Below are 23,237 nucleotides of genomic sequence, written 5' to 3'. Positions count from 1 at the left end.
CGCTGAACTTTTAAAATTATGTATTTAATCTAATAAAATCTTTAAATATAATTAAACGGGATTCCATCTGGTATACTTTTGTGTGTACAACAACTTTGTCATTTGCCATTATTACCCAAGTGTTATCTACTCCAAGGTACTAAACCAAAAGGCAGGGGGACCTTTAAGCCAGACATGAAATAATTCTGTGAGACAGGAATGGGGAGCAGTGAGCAGTGCCTGAGGTGCATCTGTGAGCTAACTACAGCCATGTGCAAGTAGATTTGCAGATACCAACAGAATAGATTTATGATGCTTGGGTGGTCCGTGCAGCCAAAGATAATGTTATATACTTCCTACAGCACTTTGTGGTCTCCACAATCTTTTTTACAACACATTAACCAACCATACTCTATTTGCCAATTCTTTCTGGATGAAGCTACCAGGAAAAAAAAGTCCTGCAGCATTACTCATTTATAATGGAATCTGAAACTTAAGTAAGGCATGAACAATCAGTGTTTCAGTGTAAAAGGAGAAGAAAAGTAGGATAGCAAGTAGGAATTCTAGTCCCCAGACAGCAAGCTTCACATGCTAAGGTATGGTGTAATCATAAGGAAGAATATATATTTTTTCCCCCTACTTATCTCTGTTTCTGAGCCAAGGCATCCAGTAGGTGAGCTAATAATTTCATTTTTTTGGCTAGTCCATCGCTCTCCTCTGTTTACCCCAGCTGGAGCTGCTGTCTGTCATGAAAAACAAAAGACCCAGCACATCAAAGTAATGGGAAACTGATGCATTTCATTATTGTTAACCATTTTTAACTGATAAAAAAAAACCCAAAAAAAACAAACAACAACAACAAAAAAAACCCTAACAAAACAACAAAACACCAAAATTAAAACAGCTTCAGTATTTTAAACTTACCATGTAATTGAACAAAGATGTGCCTTAGCTGTGGCTCAGTACAGCTGCCCCCTCACCCCCTTTTGCCATTCCACTGAAAGGGTTTTACCCCAGGAGGTAGATTTTGTTCCAGGTTCTCCATTCCTTTGTAAGCCAGAAGATCTCCCAGATTTCTTCCATTCAATCTTGAAACCAGTAAAAGCCCTGTGAAGTTCTCAGCAGGCATTTAGCATAAGTAGAGCTTATACATCTGGAAAAAGCCTTGTTTTGTGTTTAAGTGCCTAAGGAACTTCCATGGGTCTGGTGCTCTTTTGCAATATTTTATTTTTAATTACTATATTATTAAATAGTTAAAAGACACAAGCAAGCAATTTCTATGACGAGCAGGTAATAGTTTTAAAAACAGTCTCATTTCCTTTGTATTTGAGAGCAGATAGAAAGCTCTGTATTTTTGGGGGTTTTTCCAGCAAAATGTTCATCAGAGAGCAGTGATCTGGGGTGCATTTTGGATAAGGTTTTCGGCAGGCACACCTTCATCTTCAATGGTTAAGCAAACACAGCACCAGACCAGCAAGGCCTGGTTTCTAAGTATGGCACATGCCTTTCCTGGTGAGATGCAGAGAGAGGCAGCTTTCTCCTGGAAGTGCCTGCTTTGGTTTCCATGCACTCTGTTCAGTCACAGCACAACATGTGGTACTAGGCCAGGCAAGAATGAGGACAAGGAAAAAAACAAAACCACAGCCTCTGAGGAACAACAACACAAAATTTCAGAGGCCCTCAGACTCCATGTTTATCCTAAAGGGAACAAGGACCAGTTCTTCTTATCAGCCTTACACCACTGAAACTACACCTTGTATTTCTGTGGTTCGGGGGCAGTGCAAGCCAGCATGCTCTGAACCCGAGCTCAGGAGTGCTTTGAGGACACCCTGTGCCAGCCACCCCTTCCCACAAGCTGCACAGACAAGACTGTGCAAGGTGTAGGTCCCTCCAGCCTGCAGAGTTCTCCAGCAGCCTCTGTCCTCACAAATGCCCTCCAGGTCCTCCTACTGCACCATCAAACCAGCAACTCCTCTATTCTATGAGGAGTTCCTATGATTCTATGACATTGACTCCTCCAATATCACAGAATCATAGAATCAATTAGGCTGGAAAAGACCTCTACAACCATCCAGTCCAACTGTTAAACCGGCCTTGCCAGGTCCACCATTAAACCGTGTTCCCATATGCCACACCCACATCATGTTACAAAAACAAAGAGGCAACCAAAATGAAACAAAAAGACACTCTGATGGGCAATGATACAGCCCTCATAATTTCAGGCTCTGAAATGCAAAACTATATTTGAAAAAGCTTTTATAATTTAAGGCTACAGAGGTACCACATGGGGCACCAAGGAAATGAAGGGGCACATGCCTGTCTGTGCCTCTGGCTCCAAAATTAGGCAGCAGTTCCCAACCTGATTTTAAGTGTTGGCAAAATCTCTGGTGATAATTCTCCCAGAAGAGTCACACCACCTTCCCCACCCACAGCTCCCTCCCTCCCACCCTCCCTTTGTAACAGGGTTTAACAGTCCCTCAGAACAGTAATTCCCCACCAGCTGTGGGTTACCTGAAACCTTTGCGGTTTTGTGACTCCTTCATATTTTACTGGGCCTCTCTGTTTGTATTAGCAGCACTATGAATGCACCAAACATGCTCCAGTTGTTAGTCTGTGGAGCATTTTGTAGGACCAAAATAAAATTTTCTCAGTGTGGCTGAGCTGCTTCACTGCTGGGTACATGCTGCCAAGGTTCACAAGGGTTACATATTGTTCTCTGTAGCCCATGGACACAACAGCAATATCTTTTTGCAGCATCAGAGCTTTCTAGGACCAGCCAGAGAAGCATGGAAATGCTGCACACCCTGTGCACATGTGTGCACAGAGCCATGTGGCTTGTATGTGCCACAGAATGCTGGGCCAGGACATGCTGCTTTTCTGAGCAAAGGTAACAGATCCAGCTGGATCAACTCCCAACTCAAAATGGCTCTTTATGTTCTGTCTTGCAGCCAGTATCTGATTAGTTGTTAACTTCTCATGATCTGAATCCTGAGGTACATTTGCATTCCAGCTGTTAAGGCTCCTCAGTTCTGGATGGTGTTCCTCAGCTCAGCAAGTAAACATTGTACAAGAAGCATTGCTGAGCCTCAGCCATTGCAACAGAAGCAGTGTTTAGTAGATGCAGGCTTCAGGCAATCATGTCTTTTGTAAATGCTCTCTCTTTAGAGCTTCAGTATTGTCTGTGTATACCAAAAAGACAGACCCCTCTTTTTCGTTCTTTGTCTGATTTTGGATTTCAAGTAGAACTAATTCTAGATCTCAAGTAAATTTCCAACACAGAAGAAATATGTAAGATTTTCCTTGGAAGTCCTGATGAATATGCTGTATTTGGAAGAAATAATTCAGAAACAGGTCTAAATCCTTCAGTGTGAGGAAGTCTGCAAACTTCCCCAACTTCTGTGAAGCTCTGTTTTATATTGCTCAGCATCCTTCCCTAAGATCTTTTTAATCTAGTGGAGGGCTATAAAGATGTTCCAAGCTTCTGGCTCAAGGCAAAGTCTCTCATTGCATTCCAGAGGAAATGAAAGCCAGGTGTCATTTTCCAAATATTTTCCACGAGAAAGGAGGAAAATGTGTGTCCTATTTTTTTAAATTTGTGCTCTATTTTATGTAGCACCTATTAAAAATACTTTGCCTGTGATGTCAGGGGTAGAAGACTATAAAGGGAAAAATATTCTGTGTGTGAAAATACAATGGCTCTGCACTCTGCTCATGAGTTATGTTGTCCTACATTCAGTTTATATCTGTAAGGAGAATCAGCTTACGTCTCAGTCATCATCACTAAATTAAATGTACTTGAGTCTATGGTAATTATTCCTCTCAAACTTCTGCTATGAAAAACTTGTTTCAGGCTCTTGACATTTTAATCAAAAAAGGCACTGCTGATATAAATCAATGCAATCACATGTGCTTTATGCAGAACCTTTCCTGCAGCCAATGCTCGAAGGAGCTGTGCTCACTCACTGCTGCTACTGCCCTCTCTTTTGAAATGTAACTGCCCCCTTTGTGGTAGTCTGGAGCAGCATTTCTGTGCCAAAGTCTTGCAGGGGAATGGAAAAAAGGAATAACTTCTAAATCAGCAAGGGAAATAGGCCGGACAGAGGGCAATTGTCCACACTGCAGTTTGGCTGCTTTTCACATATATATATGCCTGACTTCAAAGCTGATCCCACCAATTCAGTGCAAATTCTAGTTGCTCAGCCTATCTGAAAATCTGGACATCACTGAATGCAAATGGCCAGGACTCGATCTGTAATCAAGTATTGAAAGGACACCAACAATGGGCTCAGGGTTGAAGGGACAGGCTCATACAAAGAACTATCACCACCACCATATACTGTAACATCAAGGAGATCCTGGGAGATCTCTGCCTACCAGGACCCTAATTTCTTAATAAGAAAGACCACATAGTGAGACTCTTGTGGTCTGAAAATGTGGGGGAAGGAGATAAAATAAACCCTTCTGAAAGCTGGGAGCCTGAACATGGCAAGGTGAGAAATGTACAGGTTTGGTCAGTTTTCTGCAAACAATGAACACTGTGATGTGTTGTAATGTGACTGTGATGTGTTGCAATGTGCTGCCATAGCCTTCAGTGGGGAACAGGGCAAAAATAAGCTGGATACCCAGCTTAGGGGTATCCAGAGTAGCTGGGGAAATTCCCAGTCCTTCTGCTTCTCTTTCGTTCTACAGCACTCCTGATTGCCTGGAGAAGCAGGTCTTTGTTATTGAGGATGTTGTATTTGCTCAGGTTCACAAGCTTATCAAAATTTTCAGAGGAATAAATTAGCCTAATGAGGTAGTAGGGTGAGCAGTTGTTCTCCAGATTTACTTTGCCTTCTTCCATCTCCGAGTGACCACGCCTCACTCCTGCAGAGAAAGAGAAAACCACCACAGTGAGATGAATCTGGAGTACAGTGTTGTAGGGGACTGATCTACTTGGCAGGACCCCCTGCTATAAACAGCCCCCAGGAAATACTGCAAACCCACTCCACAGCTTGAAAGAACCATTTCTGGTCTGTTTTCCCAGTTCCTCTTCCTTTCCCTCCTGCTAAAGCTCAGATCTGGAAATCCCTCAGCAGAGCTGGACCAAATTCCTCCTTGACCTGCCCCTGCAGACATCATTCCTAGGCAGCATGCCCATGGGTCCATATCCATTTCCAAACCCTGTAAGTCTGATTCTCAGACAAAGACACGCACATGGAACACTTTTAAAAATCCATGATTGCCCCTGGATTAGTGGTGACAAGTGCAGGTCTGCCAGCTAGAGTGAGTGGACAGCCTAGTACACACAAGGAGACCTTGTGATGCCAACCACACAGGACTGCCTGTTGCAGAGCGCAGAGGGACCAGAGCATCCTACATCAGACTCTCAGCAAACTCCAGCCTGGCCTCAGGTTTTGCCTCTTGGAATTGGCAATATCCATACTCCCTGTCATGTCAATGCTTTTGTTTAAAAGGACCCCCTAATTCCCTGCAGTGAGGACTTCAGCAGTCTCATATTTATGTTCCTACAAATTTTTTTGCTTCAGTTTTTCACTGGTTTTTTTTGCCTATCTCCTTGCAGTCTGAACCAAATATGCCCAAAACACTAATGTAATGTGAGATGAGTTTCAGCAGGGCTACAAACAGACTGCTGAGATACTCCTTATGATTTCAACCAGAACCTCATGAAAAAGACACAAGAATTGTGTCACCTGCTTGAGACACAGCAGGTCTTAGTCTAACCTAGTGGTTTCTGAACAGTGTGATCTCAGGGTGCTAGGCACAGACTACCACTAGAAGCGTCTGAATTAAAAATATCCAATGTTGCTTCACTGAGCCTCACAATACTCAGAGAGATGTATTATCTATTCTGTCCACATCCAGATAAAGCTGCATTTGCCTCAAGCACACCAAAGCACGGTCTGTAATTGCTGCACTGCAAATGGGCACTTCACAGGCTGAGTCCTTTTAGACTGTAAATAGTTAAAAACAAGAAAAATAACTACCCACATTCCACAAGATGTCTCTCATCCCCCTAGAAACAAAAAAGCTCCACTGTTAAACTTGAGATCCATGAAAGCAAGTTGCCAAGGACCCCCTCCTCCAACCACCCACATCAGTTGCTGGTTGTCAGCTTGATGGATGAATCAGTGACTGCTGAGAGACGTGCAGGTGAGTGTCAGAGCTCACCAGCTTAGGCCTGGAGCAGAGAACTGGCAACAGCTGCTCTGTCTGCAGCACCTCATCTATTTTTCATTCAGAGAGATTCCAAAATCTTCACCTGCTTTACCTGCCACCCACTGCTCAACGGTTGGATCTCACCCTACATTGCCATTTGGACCATTTCCAGCCTCCACAGCTCCCTCTACAGAGTATCTCCTCTTTTCATCCACTGAGTTTCTAAATGTGATTTTCTTGATTTAGCTCTTACTGTACATATTCACTGAGCATCACTGAATATCAGAGCAGAAAAGTACCTTTACTTTTTGCTGCTATTCCTACCCTTCCCAAATGCTCCCTCGGAGACTTCCATTTTGCTCTGGTCCCACTATGGGCCCCAATAGAATTTTGGGTGAAGCTGGAAGGAGCTCACCCCTGTCACCTTACTCTCCACCACAAGCAGCCTGGGGAAGACAGGGGTGCAGGGCCAGCTCTAGGGCTGGATGGCCCAAGGGTCCCCAGCCCCCACCAGCAGGTCCTTCAGGAGGCCCTTATCTCCCTGTTCCCACAGCTCTCTGGGCCTTTCTTTACTCTCCCTCATCCCAGTGCCAGAAAAAATTCCAGCACTCTGCACATCTCCCTTGGCAGGACATGGCAGCAGGCGCAAGTGAGGAGGACCTGCAGCTCTGCTCCAAGGGACAGCGACATGAGCCATCTGCCACAGGCAGGGCTGGAGGAGGCACTGTGGCACTGAGTTGCCCAGGACCGTGTCCTCCATGCTTTTCAAGTGGAGAACAACAGCAGGAGTATGGAGGCTGCTCTTCTGCCTCCCATAGGAGACATGTAACACATACCAGGGGTAGAGCACAGTGCCCTTGATTGTGCTCTACAGTTCTGTTGACTGCATTTACCTGGCTCCTTGAATTCCTTGAAGGTGTCATTCACCAAGGGAAAATGGATTACTATGGGTGCTCTGGGGTCCTCTGCATCCGCAAATATATAACATTCCTTTGGATTCTTCTCTTCTTCTGGACTTAGCTCCACTTTGGGGAATGGGATATTTTGTATCTTGCAATATTTGTATGTCATCTCTAATTGCTGTGGACACAGAATGGCATGGAGTTAAAGCTCTAAAAAAAGAATCAGGTTTACTCAGGTATCCTGGAATACAATGGCATCTTAACTCATTCCCTAGAAACACTATGGAATGTGTAGTCCAAAGTAGCCACAGTACCAACCTTACTTTCAACCAAGTCAGACAATGACAGTTTATTACCCTGTAACATTTTTTACAAGCCCAAGTGAATGACCCAAAGCCACACTCAGAATTCATCATGACAGACCAGGAGAGGTCACAGGCATGTCTCCAGCAAACAATCGTTACTGCAACTCCCTGAAGATTATAGGAAGTATATGTTGTAATCCCCTACAGAAAAAAAGAGCCTAACAGTTTCTCTAGTTCCATTCTTGAAGGAAGTTTCTCTCCTCCTTCAAGGTATGGTGATATTTGATTAAGATTTAGACAGCCACTTACTTTAAAGTTTTAATAAGACAAGAAGAGTTTTACTCTGGAAAGCACAAAGTAATTTTCTCACCTTGAACACATGTCCCAAACCATAATCAAGGGATATAATGACATCTACATTCCTCTCTGGCTTGAAAAGTGCTGCACCACTGGTGTTGATGAAGTAGCCAACGTCTATCAGACAAAGATACTTCTGCAGTGGTGTCAGATTGTTAGGGAAACCATCCAGCACGGTGTCTGAAAAACATTTTAATATAGTTAGTGGTGCATTTTTAGGAAAGAAAGAGTGACTAATTCTGTCTGTGCTACATGCTAAGGGCAGCTCCTTGGTTACCCTCCAGACTGGGGTCACCTCCCTCCACAACATGAGCCCACTAACACAGCCTCTGGAGCATGCCCTTCAATCTGCACATCTGGACACACCTGGCCTGTTTCCACACTCTCCCAGGCACACTCACAAAGGCAGGCCGTGGGGCAGCCAGACAGAGGACAGGTGAGACACACACTCCACTGACCTCACAGCTGCTCTGGGGAGTAATTTTTCACAGAATACAGACTTCAACAGATTTTTATTTTTCCCCCTAAGAACTGGGGAAAATGCAAACAACAAAAACAATTTCACAGTGTTGCAACACAACTAACAAATGCAATACATCATTGCACTTCTGCATTGCTCTTTTTTTGCTTTTGCCTTCTCAGGCTTTGCCTTCAACCCCTCTTTCAGGTAGAAAAGTCTGGCTCCAACTTGCTTTCAGTGATGCCATATTAACTATCAGCCAAGCTGTAAAAAAATACCACATCATGCATACAACATCACCTACCAACAGCTTAAAATACTGCTTGAATTAATTAAACCTCACATTAATGCCAAAAGGGGATTACACCAACTGGTAAGTTGAAATCTAAAGCCAGTTTCTGATAGCTAGACTCCTACTTCTCTGCTAGCAACCTCCCCAGCTTGCCCTGTAGACAGCAAGTCCTTTACTGTTCCTCTAGTGCACTTTCAGTCCCATAGAACAGGGAACATTTTGCCACGGTTTTAACTATCAAAATAGTGGTTTGAGAGTGTTCCTCAAGTTCATAAAATGAGGCAGCAAAGCCCAGAGCAGAATACTTGAGCTTCAAATAATTATGTTTAGGCATTTTAAGAAAGTGCTGATCACAGAAATACTGTTGCTAAGTTTCAGCATTTCAATTAATTTAATTGGCCTCATTCTGTAGTGTTGATTTAAACCATGCAGAGTAAATGTAGCTTGTTCCATAGCCTGGAATGTTTCACACCAGCTTGAAGTAATAATTCATAATTTTTCCATTCCCTCCCTGTCAAGTCTTAACAAAATGTGCTTATTTTAGCATTCAAGGCTGCTGAGAATTCACAGATTCAACTGTAATAAGAGATATTTGCTTGCAGTCCCTCACAGAAGAAAGAGAGCACACTTTTTAGTTTTACTTGGCCTGGTGAACATTTTTAGATTAAATTCCATTACCCCTGTTTTCTTATCACAGAGATGGAACTTTGCAGCATTTATTCATGACTGTGTATGTGAACTACAAGTAGACACTTCTCTTGTGAGAATCCCCTCTTTCATCCCACATCCAAATAGAAATTTTAAAGAAATCCTGTCTCAGAAATATCCTTTGAAGCCTGAATGCTACTGAAAAGGCATTAAATTAAATCCAGATTATTAGTTCAATTTCTCATGAAGAAAATTAGGCATGGAAAGTCTTGTTTTAATATGTCAGATAACCTGAGCTTCAGGGAAGCCTCTAAAACAAAGCTCTATTCTTAAGATTTCATCTACCACAAGATTCATTTCTGCTCACAGACCTGGCATTTCCTCTTACTCCTAGAGATGGATCCATACCTGGGTTCAGCTTGATCTTACACAGGCAGCAAAAAGAAGATGGAAAACCTGATAATTTTTCCCACTCCAGACTTTCAGTTTCCCTTTTCCCACTCTGGATTTCATGGTTTCCACATATTTTACTTTATTTGTAGAATATCTACCTTGAGATAGTAATTAGTGTTCCTATGCTCACTTCCTCAACATCCTCATTGAAATCTGCTTCTACCCATTTGTCTTTACAAAATTGTCAATAAATATAAGGACAGTTATGTTTTTTAACATTTACTGACTGTCAATTTCATCCTTCATCCACCTTCTGAAGCTACTTGCTTGTTCCTTCTCTCACCCACACTTCTTATGTTACTTGTTTTTTCTCCTTCTTTCATTTGTTTTCTTAGTGCAGACCCTTTTAGGACACACACATTTTGCTTACTGAACATTATAAAAGCAGATAGCACACTGTGGGCTCTGCCTTAACCCACAGAAATGCACCACCATCTCTCCAAGTTGTCAGCAAACTGTGTAGCAAGGGCAGAGAGGGACAAAACACGTTGTAACTTGCCTAAAATGGGAGAGAAAATGCAATTTGCCAAAGAGGAGGGCTCAGAGAAGGCAGAGAACGTGTGCTTTCTTGCTGAAGTCAGATTAACCTCAATAATGTGGGGTACTCCCACATTGCTACATGTTCATGGAATATATGAAGATGCTGGGATTATGGGAAGATTTATGATGCAGAAAATCTCAGCTCCATCACCTTGCTATCATTTCATAGATTGTTTCATAGGTTTTGAGATAAAACCATTGCTGCCTGCCTAGACAGCAAGGGCCATAGAAAATGGCTCTTCAATTTTTAAATCAAGTCTATATATCTGTTCTTTTAACATTTAAAGTCTAAACCTATGTTAACTTTCTGGATTTTGGTGTTTCTGAGACAGGTATCTGGATGGTAAATTCATCAGGCAGAAACACCAAATATATGGAAAACCACATGCTTGCAACTAGTCCTTTCCTTCATCTGATCCACATAATAACCTGCTATTTTATGCTTCTGGTGTTCCCTTTGTTTCTTGACCTCAAAAGATTCTGCCCTTCCTAAATCTTTTTACTACTGTACCTATGCAGAGCAACAAAATTCCTGTAGAAAAGCACTTCTTGACCCAAATTACAGGTATCTTCTGGAAGTGAAAGAGCAGTCCATGGACTAGTTAATTTTAACCTGTTACCCTAAAGAAACAGATACCATGAATATAGGTCAAACTCAGCCAATTTCCAAACCCTGAAACAAATATGAGTTTTCCATTTCTAAAAAACAAAATTTGAGATGTTACCTGCACAGTGCAGCTAACTCTTTGTTGCAGTTACCTTTCCATTCAATAAATTTTTTCTGATGGATATAATCCTTGTGAAACTCTAAGCCTCTCAGGAAGTTATGAGACTTTCCCAGCAGCGGACGCTTGGTCATGATGTCCTGAAACATTTCATACAACTTTCCTGACAAGCAAGACGGAGGCTCAATAACACTAACATCTTCCTCAGGAGAATGTTTTTCTGAAATAGAGAAGAAGCCATGAAATAGAGAAAAAAAACAACAGCAATCTGCCCTGTCAGACACCTCTGCTGGCTAGCTGCCCTTGTTGTCCTCCTGTGGGTCACTCTCATCCCTGTTTCTTGCAGGCTGCTGGAAAACATGTGCACATGACCCACATCATTTACCAAAGAGATATTTAGTTTTCTTTAAGGCACAGTTTTTGTGTTTTACTCTTTCAAATGACATGCTGGCTTTGTACTTTCAACCACAAGTAAAAGCCAAGCTTCTTATTTGCAGTAACAGGCAGAGCCATTTAGCAGACCATGAGGAAACTTTAAATGAAAAACATTTGTACTAACATGAAGCATGTTTCTGGGGAAAAGAGAGAAGAGAAAAGGACGTAGCAATCATTGTGATACAGATTAAAGTCATGCTGGAAGATCCACAATGAGGCAACTCTTTAGAAACTCTTACCTATATCTACCATATCTTGGGACCATCGCTCCCAGAATTCATTTGAATTTGAGGACCAGTACAAGCCATCCAGCAAATTCCTAGTAAAGATGTTTGTCCAAAGACCTGCAAGTCAAACCACATGGGAAAAGTACTACACTACCACATGTTAACCACTGACTATTGTAAATATCCATGCTACACATTATTAGCCCACCTAACCTGACCCCATCATGACACAACTAAGCAGTAGTTCCCAAGAAGTTCAAACACTGTGGTGTAAGCATTTCAGTGCTCTTTCTCAGGAGGTAACTACACACAGAACATTCACTGCATAGTACGGAGTAACAGAATAAGAGGTATCAGTCACCCAAAATATGTTGTAGAAAGTTTCCTGTGTACCTGTGAGAGAAAGGAGGCTTTGAAAGCATGGTGAAGCCATGTAAGCATAAAGGCTTTCTTTAAACTGATTTATTATTTAAATCAATCTAAGACTAATTTTCTTCCTTCCAGGCATGTTTTGTTTCTGTGGAGTGCAGCTGGTCCAGGTTCAAAATAGAATTGGCTCCATCTGTGAGTCTGCTTTTGGAAAAGAACTATCCCTCCTCATTAAACTCTATGCCAGGTACTTACATGAGGAACAAACTGAATCTCTATCAGACTCCACAGTGAGATAAATATGGGGGTTTTATCCTCTACCCTTGTGTTTGGTATCAAAACTAAAACACTTATAAGGATTTAGGGACTGAGACTGATAGGTTCCTCTACTAGCTGCTTTTTCTTCACCTTTGGTGGCAAAATTGCCAGTCAAAGTAGTTGTTGGAGGTCAAAAGGCCCTCCTTCAACCTTATGGGCAGAGAAGATTAGTGACATCCTCAAGACACAAAGCTCAGGTAGCTCCTGCCTTGTTCTAGATGACATGTTTTATTCTCAGCTCCTTCCAATTCTACCCCAGTAATGCTTCGTCTAGAATTATAGTTTATGAGGTTGAAGAGTTGGAGACTGATCAGGGAAGCAACACTTATTATTTCCTCAACTTGCTTCTTCCACCATCTTGTTTGGTTTAGACAATGGAACAGGAACTATGCTGCAACTTTTCCAAATCTACCCAGGTGAAAAGGGAGGACAGAAGGAAAGAAGATACACAAAGATGATTTAAGACCTAAAGCAGAAGTGCTGGCAAGGAGCGTTGTGCCTGTGGCTAGCAAATATCACACTTTCTACAAGGCTGTGATTAACTACATAGCACTGTTATGTCACCTTCCAGATAGCAGATCCGAGATTCTGGCAGCTTCTTCACTCTCCTTCCCATGAAGAACTCGCTGTCAAAATATTCTGAAGGAATGGAGACTCCATATTTTGGCATGGCCACTTCGTAAGGAGAGAAATTTGCCCACTCTACAAAGAATTTACATGAGGCATGTTTGCTGCAATAAAAATAAAACCCCCAAATCTTCCCAAGGATCTTGATTGTCTCAGCAGCTCTGTACTTTTGTACTGCAAGCTCCACTGTCTACTTCCCTAAAAATTGAGATATTATTTACAACCCAAAGGAACTAGCCTTTCCAACTCAGAAAAGCTCTAACATTCAGTTCAAATGCTTAGATATTTATTTCTATTTAAAGATTCTGGGATCACACTTGTCTCTCTAAATCAAGAGCACCAACTGTACTTCATGCAAGAGTGGTGTGAATTGCAAGGAGTGACTGGCATGAAAGCTCTATTAACCCAAAACTGCCAGACTACAGGATATAACAAAGCAGCCTGAAGACACATCAACATCACACTAGAAATTACAGTGTGGCATGGATGTGCAGTTACCTGGCTCAAGCTGTCCTGCACAGGCCTTACAGTAGAACAGTAGTTGTAAACATAAACAAATATAAGGATTAATTGCTTTTCTTTCCAGTATCTACTGCTTTTAACACCTTTTGTTGAGTGTGGCCTGTATCCAGTCAAAGGATATCATATCATACCCACCACAGCAATCATATTCCACTCCATTCTCATACCCTCATCAGTGCCATATTTAGGAAGTGACACTTACATTTCACAGCACCCCTAGAAACTAAGGAAGCATCAAAGCCATTTTATAGACATGGCAAGAAAAGATCAGATGATTTGCCCACACTCACTCACAGTGTCTGTTGCAAAAATAGGATTTCACTGATTTTTTTATTAATGTCCTGTTTATGGCTTAGGATGCTATCCAGCAGACATGCTCTTTTGCTCTTTGCAAAAAAGACAAACATTTTATTAAAAGATGAATTCTGAGTGAGGGCAAGCAACTGATGTATTCCCCCTTTTTTGTCCCCACAGAGACACCTCCTTCCAAATCCTCTTTAATCCATACCCAGAATCAGAAGAAACTCCCTGAACACCTACCTCTAAATTTGAAAGTACCAAACTTCTCCTCTTTCACATTGAGGACTGCATAGAAAGGCAGTGGGTTTTGTCCATGCTCCAGTGCCTTGCGCTGGTCTGTGAGTTTGTACTTTCTTGGCTAATCAGTGAGATAAAAAAATCACAGTAAACCTCTGTAAGAGCATAACACTGGCACAATCTACCCGAGTAAAAATTTAAAGATTGATAACAGATATTTTACAACACAGAGGAATCTTAAGTCACATTTTCTTAAAAGACCTTTTCCTTCATGTTCCTGCACTTTCCTTCCTGGCTGCCTTTTGGGTACCCAGTAACATCTTCATTGGAATATCCAAGTGCCTTGACTGCCTGCATCCCACGGATCTTTATTAAAGTTGAGATTAATATTCACATCAGGATACATTACTCTAACTTTCAAATGTCAAACTAGAAGCAGACTTTAAAAATCTGACTTTTCAGGGAGAGTGGGGGCTGGGAATTCCTCAGTTCTTTCTGGGAGTTTGCCTACTGAAGTCACTAGCTGTTGGGCATCCTAGGACAGAGGCACCTTCAAATGATTATCTACTCTGAAAAATCCTGACCACGAGATCCTCTGTCATAGTTTACAAACCACATTGGGATGGCTCAGTCTCTTTGGATTTATTACACACATTACCTTGTGCCCTCAAAGAGTAAGGCTCTAAAGAAAGTGGTGTTTCCCAGATGTGTGGCAGGACCATGTACCTACCCGTTCATGCAAGAACATCTCCTGAACAAGTGACCACAGAGTTGTAAAAGATGGCACATGTCCTGCTTTTGCCCTTTCAGCAAGTTCCTTGTGATAATACTTCAGATGGTCTATAGACATAAGGTTGAGTTTGCATTTTGTCACTTGTTCTTTTACTGCTTTAAGTGGCCCCTCAAGAGACTTCTGTGACCAGTCAGCATGCTCATACAGGTCTGCTAGGGTCCTAAGGAGCAGAAATGTTAGGAAATCATCCATTTATTTAGATGATATTGGAAAATTGATACATTTACACAATTACTTCAATTAATTAAAGAAACTCAGTGAGCCCGATTCTCTTCAAACTGATTTCATAATTGAGAGCCAACAGTAAAAGCTTCATGAGGGAATTATGTTCACTTGTTAACAATGTAAGTCTGAAAGAGATTAATCTCCTACTGTGTGGAAAAGTAGTCACAGTCATTCCAAATCCAATCTCATTTTCTATACGTACCATGTTGAGCCAGAAGCCCCAGTGAGGTAGGTGACACAGTCCAACAGATTTAGCTTCTGAAGAGCTAAGAGGTGGCCAAACATAGCTGACATTGCTCTGAGACCTCCACCTGTTGCCATAACAGCTATTACTGGGACCTGTCCAAAACACAAGGATTATTCTCAGAAAGTTACTCCCTTGCTACTTGGAAAAGTCTAATTACAGCTCTCAGAATTTCTTCCGCAGGCTCATTGGAGGACAATGAACTAAATCACCACTTAGCCAATCTTTACCAGTACCCTTCTGAAATTAACCTCCAGAGACTCTTAACCTCAATGCTTGGATGAGTTTGAAAATGCAGTCATTTTAACCTTCCTTCTTACCTTTGCTCCCTATAATTGGAATTGCAATGATTAAAAGTAGATAATTACATTACTTCTTTATAAACAACAACAAATTGCAATAAATGCAGTTAACATGGATTAAGGAAGTTTTTTGAATGCTGCTGATTCTTTGGACAGCATTCATTTAACAAATACAATTCCAGTAAGAAAATAAGTTTTCCCTTAGAAAGTCACCCTGGATCTTGGCAACAAAACATACTTCAGCTTGTTATAAAATATTCTAATGTTCTTTCTTCACCACAAAAAATGTTTACTTTTTGTAAGAAGTGTTCTGAGAATGAAGAAAGAAAAAAAGTAAGTCTAAAGAAGTGACATTACACTGATTTTATAAGTATTTTTGTGAGGTGAATTTCCAATACTCTTGTTTTCCTACTGGTTTGGGTTGTCTTACTAGGCTGTATCTAAGACAATGCCTCATGTCTTGCTGACTTGCAGCACCACACTGTTGGAAACTTGTGTTTGAAGAGTGCTATTATTACATCCTTGTTATTTGGCCCATTGAAAAGATTGGAGGGATGAATACTTGAGCTGAAATTTTACACCAGTCTGGGATATGCCACACTCAGAGCCTCTGCTCTGTTGCCATTCAAATCAATGGGTTTGTTAGCAACAAGCAAATATTACTAGAAATTTCGAGGGGAGTTGTGCCTATCCTAATTCCGTAGACCCACACCCCATGCTTGGATTCCAAAGCACACACCTCATGTCCATGTAGATCTCTTTCCAGGTGAAGAACCCTTTTCAGGGCTCCGGCAACAACTCTCTTCCTCTTATGCAGGAATTCCTGCTCTCCTTGGCACAGGTCATACCCTAAGCGCACATCTAGTTTTTCTGTGCTGCAACAAATAAACCCAGAGGCACAGGATTGGTGTTTAAAATGTATATGGATCTATTTCCAGCTACTGCAATCTAATGAATTCATTAAAAATCCTGATTCTTTGTTCTGATTTATACAGAAATGTATCTTTCATTTGCAAAGAAATCAACTTCTTTGCTTCTACATGGTCTCTTTATTGTTTCAGTGTAAGATTTACTGTCAGCTAAGGTTAATAAATATGCAAAACAAAGAAGGGCTTCTTTGACTTTCAGTAGCTTTGTAAGCTAAATCCTTTCTATTTCTGCTTCATACAATTTCTGAGCAAACCTAACAAACCTAACAAAGTCTTTCATAAGCATTTGTACTGCAGATTTATACAGAAACCATACAATGAAAAAGATATTCAAATAATTTTTGTTTGTTTCTTGTCTGACACATTATTTTACAATGCAACATTTTGTCTTCCCTAGTTTATACCTCTTTGTCTTGATATCATCAGAGACACAAGTCTATTTTCTTAAGAGAACGTGTCATTTGGGTAATACATGGACTCTGATGTTTCATTATTTCAAATTCTCTTTTCACTCTGCCTTTTTTCTGTACCCCTTTTGAAGAAGTCTCTAATTTTAGTATTTGATTCTTTGATGCAAAAGATACTCAGTGACTAAGTCCCTCACTGTTTGAAACTCTCACAATTTTTTTTGCATCTTGGTGGGACTCCTTTGCCCCAAGGATATTTAGCTTTGAACTGTTGTGGTGACTCTTTAATGATGACTTAAATATTGCCACATTTTGCCCCTAGTCTTGTGCATTCCTTATATCTAAATAAAGGATACTTGGTTCAAGATTTCACAGTTCAAAGAGCAATAAAACCTTCAGAGAAAAAAAAACAAACCAGTCCTCTTACCAAGCATTCAGTTGGAGGTACAACTGTAGTGGCACATTCTGTAAACAAAGAGGTGATAGCAGGAACGTGAGTGGAGGTAAAAGAGAAGTTCTGAATCCAGATTTTCAGTGCCTCCTGAAAAATCCCCCCCCTGCCACCCTGCATACTTTTTGGCTGTTGTTTTGGGATTTGTTTTTTTAAATATTAATGCGCTAAATAGTGAGGGTTATTCTACTCTTCTTTTCAGACACAAATTATGAAACACTTACATGTCTTACGGGAAGGGTTACTTTCACTTTATGTCCAACAGGGAGAAATTTCAGTGGTACTGTTAAGGTGTCACTTAAATTGCTGTTGTCATCTTCCTTATCAGAAACTTTCTATAAAAAACCAAGAAGCATAGGTTGTATTCACAGAGCAGAAACAGCGCAGTTCTTCACTGTTTTGGTCACACCAGAAGTAAGCAAGCAGTATGAACAGTAGCAGTGTGGGGTGCCCATTACCTGCAGCCTGACTTTTAGAACTGGCTCCCAAGCCTTCACGCAGTGGAAGTAGAAAGTATCGGTGTCCTCTGTTGTCTTCTGGGTTCTCTCATGGGATGCAGGCACCGTAAGCACGAGATTTTTGCCCTCTAGTAAAAACAGGTTTGTTTAGAGAATAATACTGCTGTTCAGGCAAAAGAGCTAGCGAAGTTGGCAAACTTTCTGGCGGAGTAATTTTCTGTGGTAGCTCCTCTGTAAACTACCCCACCAGCAGGTCTTCTCCAGCACAGGACCTGGTACTCCTGCCTTTACCCCCATAGCTTGGAGTGCTCCCAGAGTCAGCATCCTCTCTTACCACCACCAGCAAGTGGAAGTGTCCAAACTTGATAGCTCCAAGGAAAAGACACAGAAACCAGTCCAGGGCAGTTCAGGGCATTTCAATGCATTGCATTTTATTATTTAGATCATATATATCACTACCTATATATAATTTAGAGCATTCTTATTTGTCTCTGTACTCTAAAATGCCTCCCTCTGGATCTGAATGACTATAATAGGGTTGGTTTGGTCACGTCCTAAGTTCACAGAGAAATTGCCATACCTTTCAAGTATTTCCTGCTTTCATTAATGTCCACATGCACTTCCAAGCAGCAAACCTCACGAGACTGTAAAAGAAATGGAAAAGGGTGAAGAAAGCAAATAACATTTCTGCTGCAAATAGTGAAACATCCTGCAGACAGCCACCACCTATAATACTGAGCCAGCTGAACTGGTCTCAGTGCTGGGAGTGATCCAAGAGAAAATTCAGAGCTCATTATTCCAGGACAGTAGACCAAGTTGCACTGTGTCAGAGTGTCAATACAGTGGTGCATTGTCAGAGGCTGTTAACACATTCAAATTACCCCAAAATCAGGAAACTCTGTACAACACACTGGTGCCCAAACACATATATCTAATAATTATTTAGGAAGGGTGGGTGAAAATACCTGATGATGAGTTTCTGTGTATTGTGGCAGTGATTAGCCTACAAAGCATCTTCTTATTGGCCCTGATGTAGGGAAATCATTAATTTATTCCACCCTACCCTCCACCTGAGTCACTCCAGTTCACCTTTAATAACTCATGCTAGGACAGTTTTCCAAGTCATTTCAGGAACAATGCATGCCAGTCATTGCAACTCTTGTGCCTCACACAGAAAATGAGGGGGAAAGAATACAATATGTGTTACTTTGCCTCAGGGGTATCAAAGGCTAGCATCTGGGAACCATGACAGGCTTGGAGGAGTTGGCATGAAGTTCTAGGTACTCCTTAGCTGCTGGGCCAGCCCGAGGAGACAGGTAATGTACCACATGCTGACTAACAACAAAACAGAGCTCTATATTTCAACAGCTAAAATAACTCTTTATTAAAAAACTCATTTCCCAAAAAGCTGTTACATTAGATACCCTTCCAGTCATAAGCACACTGAACACCTACTATTGTCTTCTACAGACCTTTTATAACCTCTGTTTTTCCTGCCAAGTGCCATGCTGGGTTACGAGAAACACAATCAGTTTTCACTTTGAACACCAATAAATATGGGGTTCTGCAAGAGTAACAAACCACAGCTTGGCAACATATTGACATCTGTAATAGCTGAGGACTTCAAGGACTCACAGCTGCTGGGTTTTTTTCTAGAGAGGGCAACAGGTGAGCTGTAACACAAGGGCACTGTCCCATAATTCTGACTTTAAAATACACACCATGCTCTTATCTATCATGGTAGGTTGTGTTCTTTCTACAAAATGGGGGGGAAGAGGAGAGGACCAAAATGAAGCAGATGTCACTCCAAGATAAATTCTTATGTGAACCTTACCACTAGGACATCATTGGTAATGAGATGCTCTGGAGGGCCAGGACTGAAAAGATAAAAACAAGTAAGAAACAAAAAAAACTGCGTGAGTAGATGGATTTGGTGTGTTTTGTTTCGTTTTTTAAATAGCAGTTATATGACCTTTCCCACTTGAATATAGGTAAGCTATCACAATTTGTTTTCTAAAAGGCAAAATACATGATCCTGTGCTAAGCATGTGAACCAAAATACAGCAGCCAAACAAAAGACAGACAGGAAAGCCCATAAAAATCTTAATGCTTAAAACTATGTGCTAAGTTACAGCAGAACAAAGGCATATTGGTATATGTGGAATCATGTCCTGCTATTAATAAAGTGACCATATGACTTAGGGAAAGCAAAGACTACTATTAATGTGTTCTGCAAACATTTATTAGGAAAGACATTTCTGACTAGTTCATATTATAACTTATGGCTGATCACAAATGAATGGCAAATAAGAATTAGCTCCCACTGTGCTATATATATATATGACTGCAAAACACAGAGGTAAGCAATAAAAAGCCTTTGTCCCAGATATTTTACCTTTTAAGACCTTTGTCTGTCACTGAATGGATGTGGTCATTTAATTATATGAGTATTCTGTAGAGTCTACCAAGAGCATCTTTCACTAAGGCAAATATTTCTACACCTCTATGTTACACACATTCATAAATGCTTTCATATATCTGAGAGAGCCCTTGAAATTATGTAGTACATAAACTTTGTATGTCCAGGTTATTTCACCAAACACCATTTCCAGACTTAAAACTTCTATTTCAACTGTAAAATGTATTTAAATAACTAGGTTTGATTCCTAAGGATGGTCATTGTCCAAATGCCTTATAACTTGAATGCGAAAGATGTTCTTCTTATTTCTAGCCTGAATCCAGTTCCCAAGCACTGCCTCTCATTCTGACCTTTCTTGTGTCTGACTGTGACTGCTTCCACAGTTGCAGGAGATGATTACCATCATCATACATGATACCATCTCTAAAGGCACCTCTCACAGATAAATTAAATACATTTTGAGTTTCACTGTGGGAGAAATTAACCAAGAACACAAATTCTTTTTTTCTGCAGTTTCCTCATGTTTAAGAATAAGAAGTCTTATTTGTCTTACTTACAGTTCCTTCTCCTGATCACTCAAGTTGGACAGTTTTCACTGGACTACTTTTTTTTGGGGTTTTTTTTTTTTTTTTGGCTAATGCTAAACTCAAATATTTCAGAATGTGTAGTTTAGGGTGTTCTCTTCAACCAAGCCTGTGATGGGATTTAAAAGACAGATGAAGTTTATCTTATGGGACTTGTTTTCCTGCAGACAATGATGATTACCATTTTGAGGGGGATGGTCTTATTTTCATTATTTGTTGATTTTATGTTTTTTCAGTTTAGCTAAGCTATTGCTAAATGGGTGAGTTTTCTGGTACTGTCTACATAACTCCATGTATACATTGTTATAATAACACAAGACAAGTTTTAGGATCTCTGAGAAATTCCACAATGTTCTAGGCATTGTTCAATTAATAACAACAATTTGAAGAGCACTCATGTTAAGTTTCACATCCCTCTTGTGTAAAAGTTATCACATTGTGACAATTTTATTACATCTCTGGGATCTAAATATACACATTCAACAGAAGTTTAAGATTTGTATGAAATATACTGAAAGGTGGAATTAGCTAGAAAAGGTAAGGTAAAAAAAAAAAGTTTGAAACTGTAATTTAGGTTCACTGCTGGGAGAAAGAGCTGGAAGAAGTTTCTAAGTTTCTCATCCTCAGAGGTATCATTACTCCCTGGCAGATCTATACCTTTTAGCTTTGGAGTTTTACTCACACTCTTTCCATCCAGAATTCCACTTCCAAACTTTCCCATTTCTTAAAGCACCTCTCTGTCTAAAAAGAAATTGGTAAAATAAATATAGATTATTGAAGGCTGCAAGAATTTGGCAGCACAGATACACCTAAAAAGCACTTCAAGGCCTGACATCTTTTCTGCTAATGATACCAAAAAAAAGTTTGGTTTTGTGTCTTTCCAAAGCAGAAATTGCAACAGAAATCACAGACTTGTGAAAGTCTGGCAATTAAGATTAATAATCTCCCATTGTGTGATATGTAGAATTATACATATTTCCCTCTCCGACTGAGAGGGAGAGCTAGATTGAAAAGGAAATATGATGGCTCTCTGCAAGATAATGTGCATGGGGGAAAGGCATCAAAGCCCAGCAAGTAATGTCACTAAGACCAGAGACATTTTCACATACAAACCATTTATTTGAACTGAATCCAGAAGAGATGAATGAGGCAAGTGACTGAAGTGGTTATTGAATGAATTGAATCATTGTATTTCCCAGTGACTCACCCACTGGCTGAGAAGTGCACAGCACCAGCCAGCAGGGTCACAAGGAAAATCCATGTTAACAGCTTTCATTCAGCATGTGGGAAGTAGCTGTTTTTATGGGCTGTCTCCCTCCTGTAATGAGTGTGTAGCAACACCTCAGCAACAGCTCAGACAAGCCCAGAAGTTGTCAGAGGCCTATCCCAGCTTTGTTTACTGGACAACTCTCTTTCATGGTCTCCTTAATAAAATACCAAAGACGTTAGCAGGACAGACATTCCTTTACTATGGACTAGAGAAATCTGAACCAACTAGGAGGAAACCAGCCTGAACACCAACAGGGAAAAAAGCCTGAAAGAACCACTTAGTTCAAGTGATGAGTGAATTGTTTTCATGCTTTTAATAAATAAATTGCCATTTATGAAGAAATTTCTCCCAAGCATGGCAAAAGTGGGATAAAGCCGAAAGGTAAGCAAGTATTTCTTCAGATTCTAAAATATACAAAATTATTATTTACAGATGCTTCCTGTTAAAATATGTTGCCCTCAGATAGCATGAGACAGAAGCGTCTTCATTTTCTGAATTTGTAAAAAGAAATTCATGAAGACACAAAAATAAAGCAAAACTATATCTGCTTTGATGAGGTATTGATAATGATATTTAAGGCTACCTATTCATGAAGATCCAAACCCTACCTAACATGGAAGACAATGTAGACAAACGAGGTCTTGTCAATCTCTCCCTGTGTTTTCAGCCCTTACCTCTGGTTTCAAAGCAAAAGTCTCGCGGATTGTCTCCCCAGGTCTGATTCTAGCAAGATTAAAAAGAACTGTGAACTGCATGTCATCTTTGGTGAGTGCATCTTCATCACACACTGCCAATTCTAAAATATTCTGGTAATAGAAAAAATAAGTAAGAACACTTATTGAGCTTCTGTTAGTCAGAAAGAAAAAAATAATCTTATAGAAAAAAAATTTATTATAAATTATTTTTGCAACTGTTTCACTAGCAGAGCAGTAAGAATAAAAAAGCATGTCCTTTTCTTCAGTAGTCTGCTAATGTAGAACATTATTACACCCAGTCTTGGGAAACCGGTGAAATAGAAAACAACTACCCATAACAGAGGTTCCCGCTCTCCTGAGACAGAAAAATGCCAGTGCTCTGCACCCCACTGATAACCCACCCAAAGAACAGACTTAGTTTCTTCATTCCCAAAGTTCTCCAAATTCCACAATTTAGGGAAGGATTAAATTTACTGTCTTCACCACAGCAACTTCTCTACTCTTCCCTTAGAACCAGTGGAGAGAAAGCTCTTTCAAAGTTAGCCATGCCAATACAGCACCGAGGTATGCTACAGTAGTGTTTAATTTACCAAGGTGACAACAAA

The 23,237-nt window shown here is 40.6% G+C and overlaps 1 protein-coding gene across 1 annotated transcript in view; it reads right to left on the bottom strand.

The window, feature by feature from the left end:
• Positions 1–2,524: 2,524 nt before the first annotated feature.
• Positions 2,525–23,237, bottom strand: part of LOC132074417 (cytosolic phospholipase A2 beta-like) — a 28,971-nt gene continuing 8,258 nt past the window's right edge. Inside the window, exons 5-21 of the mRNA XM_059474230.1 lie at positions 22,612–22,743; positions 21,350–21,408; positions 19,499–19,541; positions 18,245–18,308; positions 17,665–17,792; positions 17,431–17,541; positions 17,183–17,220; positions 16,159–16,294; positions 15,076–15,212; positions 14,586–14,808; positions 13,859–13,976; positions 12,734–12,871; positions 11,495–11,599; positions 10,855–11,040; positions 7,716–7,882; positions 7,032–7,218; positions 2,525–4,845 (exon numbers count right to left, since the gene is read on the bottom strand). Of these exons, the coding sequence (XP_059330213.1) occupies positions 4,607–4,845; positions 7,032–7,218; positions 7,716–7,882; positions 10,855–11,040; positions 11,495–11,599; positions 12,734–12,871; positions 13,859–13,976; positions 14,586–14,808; positions 15,076–15,212; positions 16,159–16,294; positions 17,183–17,220; positions 17,431–17,541; positions 17,665–17,792; positions 18,245–18,308; positions 19,499–19,541; positions 21,350–21,408; positions 22,612–22,743 (2,211 nt within the window). The 3' untranslated portion in view covers positions 2,525–4,606. The remainder of the gene's footprint in view (positions 4,846–7,031; positions 7,219–7,715; positions 7,883–10,854; positions 11,041–11,494; positions 11,600–12,733; positions 12,872–13,858; positions 13,977–14,585; positions 14,809–15,075; positions 15,213–16,158; positions 16,295–17,182; positions 17,221–17,430; positions 17,542–17,664; positions 17,793–18,244; positions 18,309–19,498; positions 19,542–21,349; positions 21,409–22,611; positions 22,744–23,237) is intronic.

Source organism: Ammospiza nelsoni, chromosome 6 (assembly GCF_027579445.1).
Source record: "Ammospiza nelsoni isolate bAmmNel1 chromosome 6, bAmmNel1.pri, whole genome shotgun sequence".
NCBI lineage: Eukaryota > Metazoa > Chordata > Aves > Passeriformes > Passerellidae > Ammospiza > Ammospiza nelsoni.
Note: the sequence above shows the minus strand (reverse complement) of the source record. Positions and strands in the feature narration are given on the sequence as shown.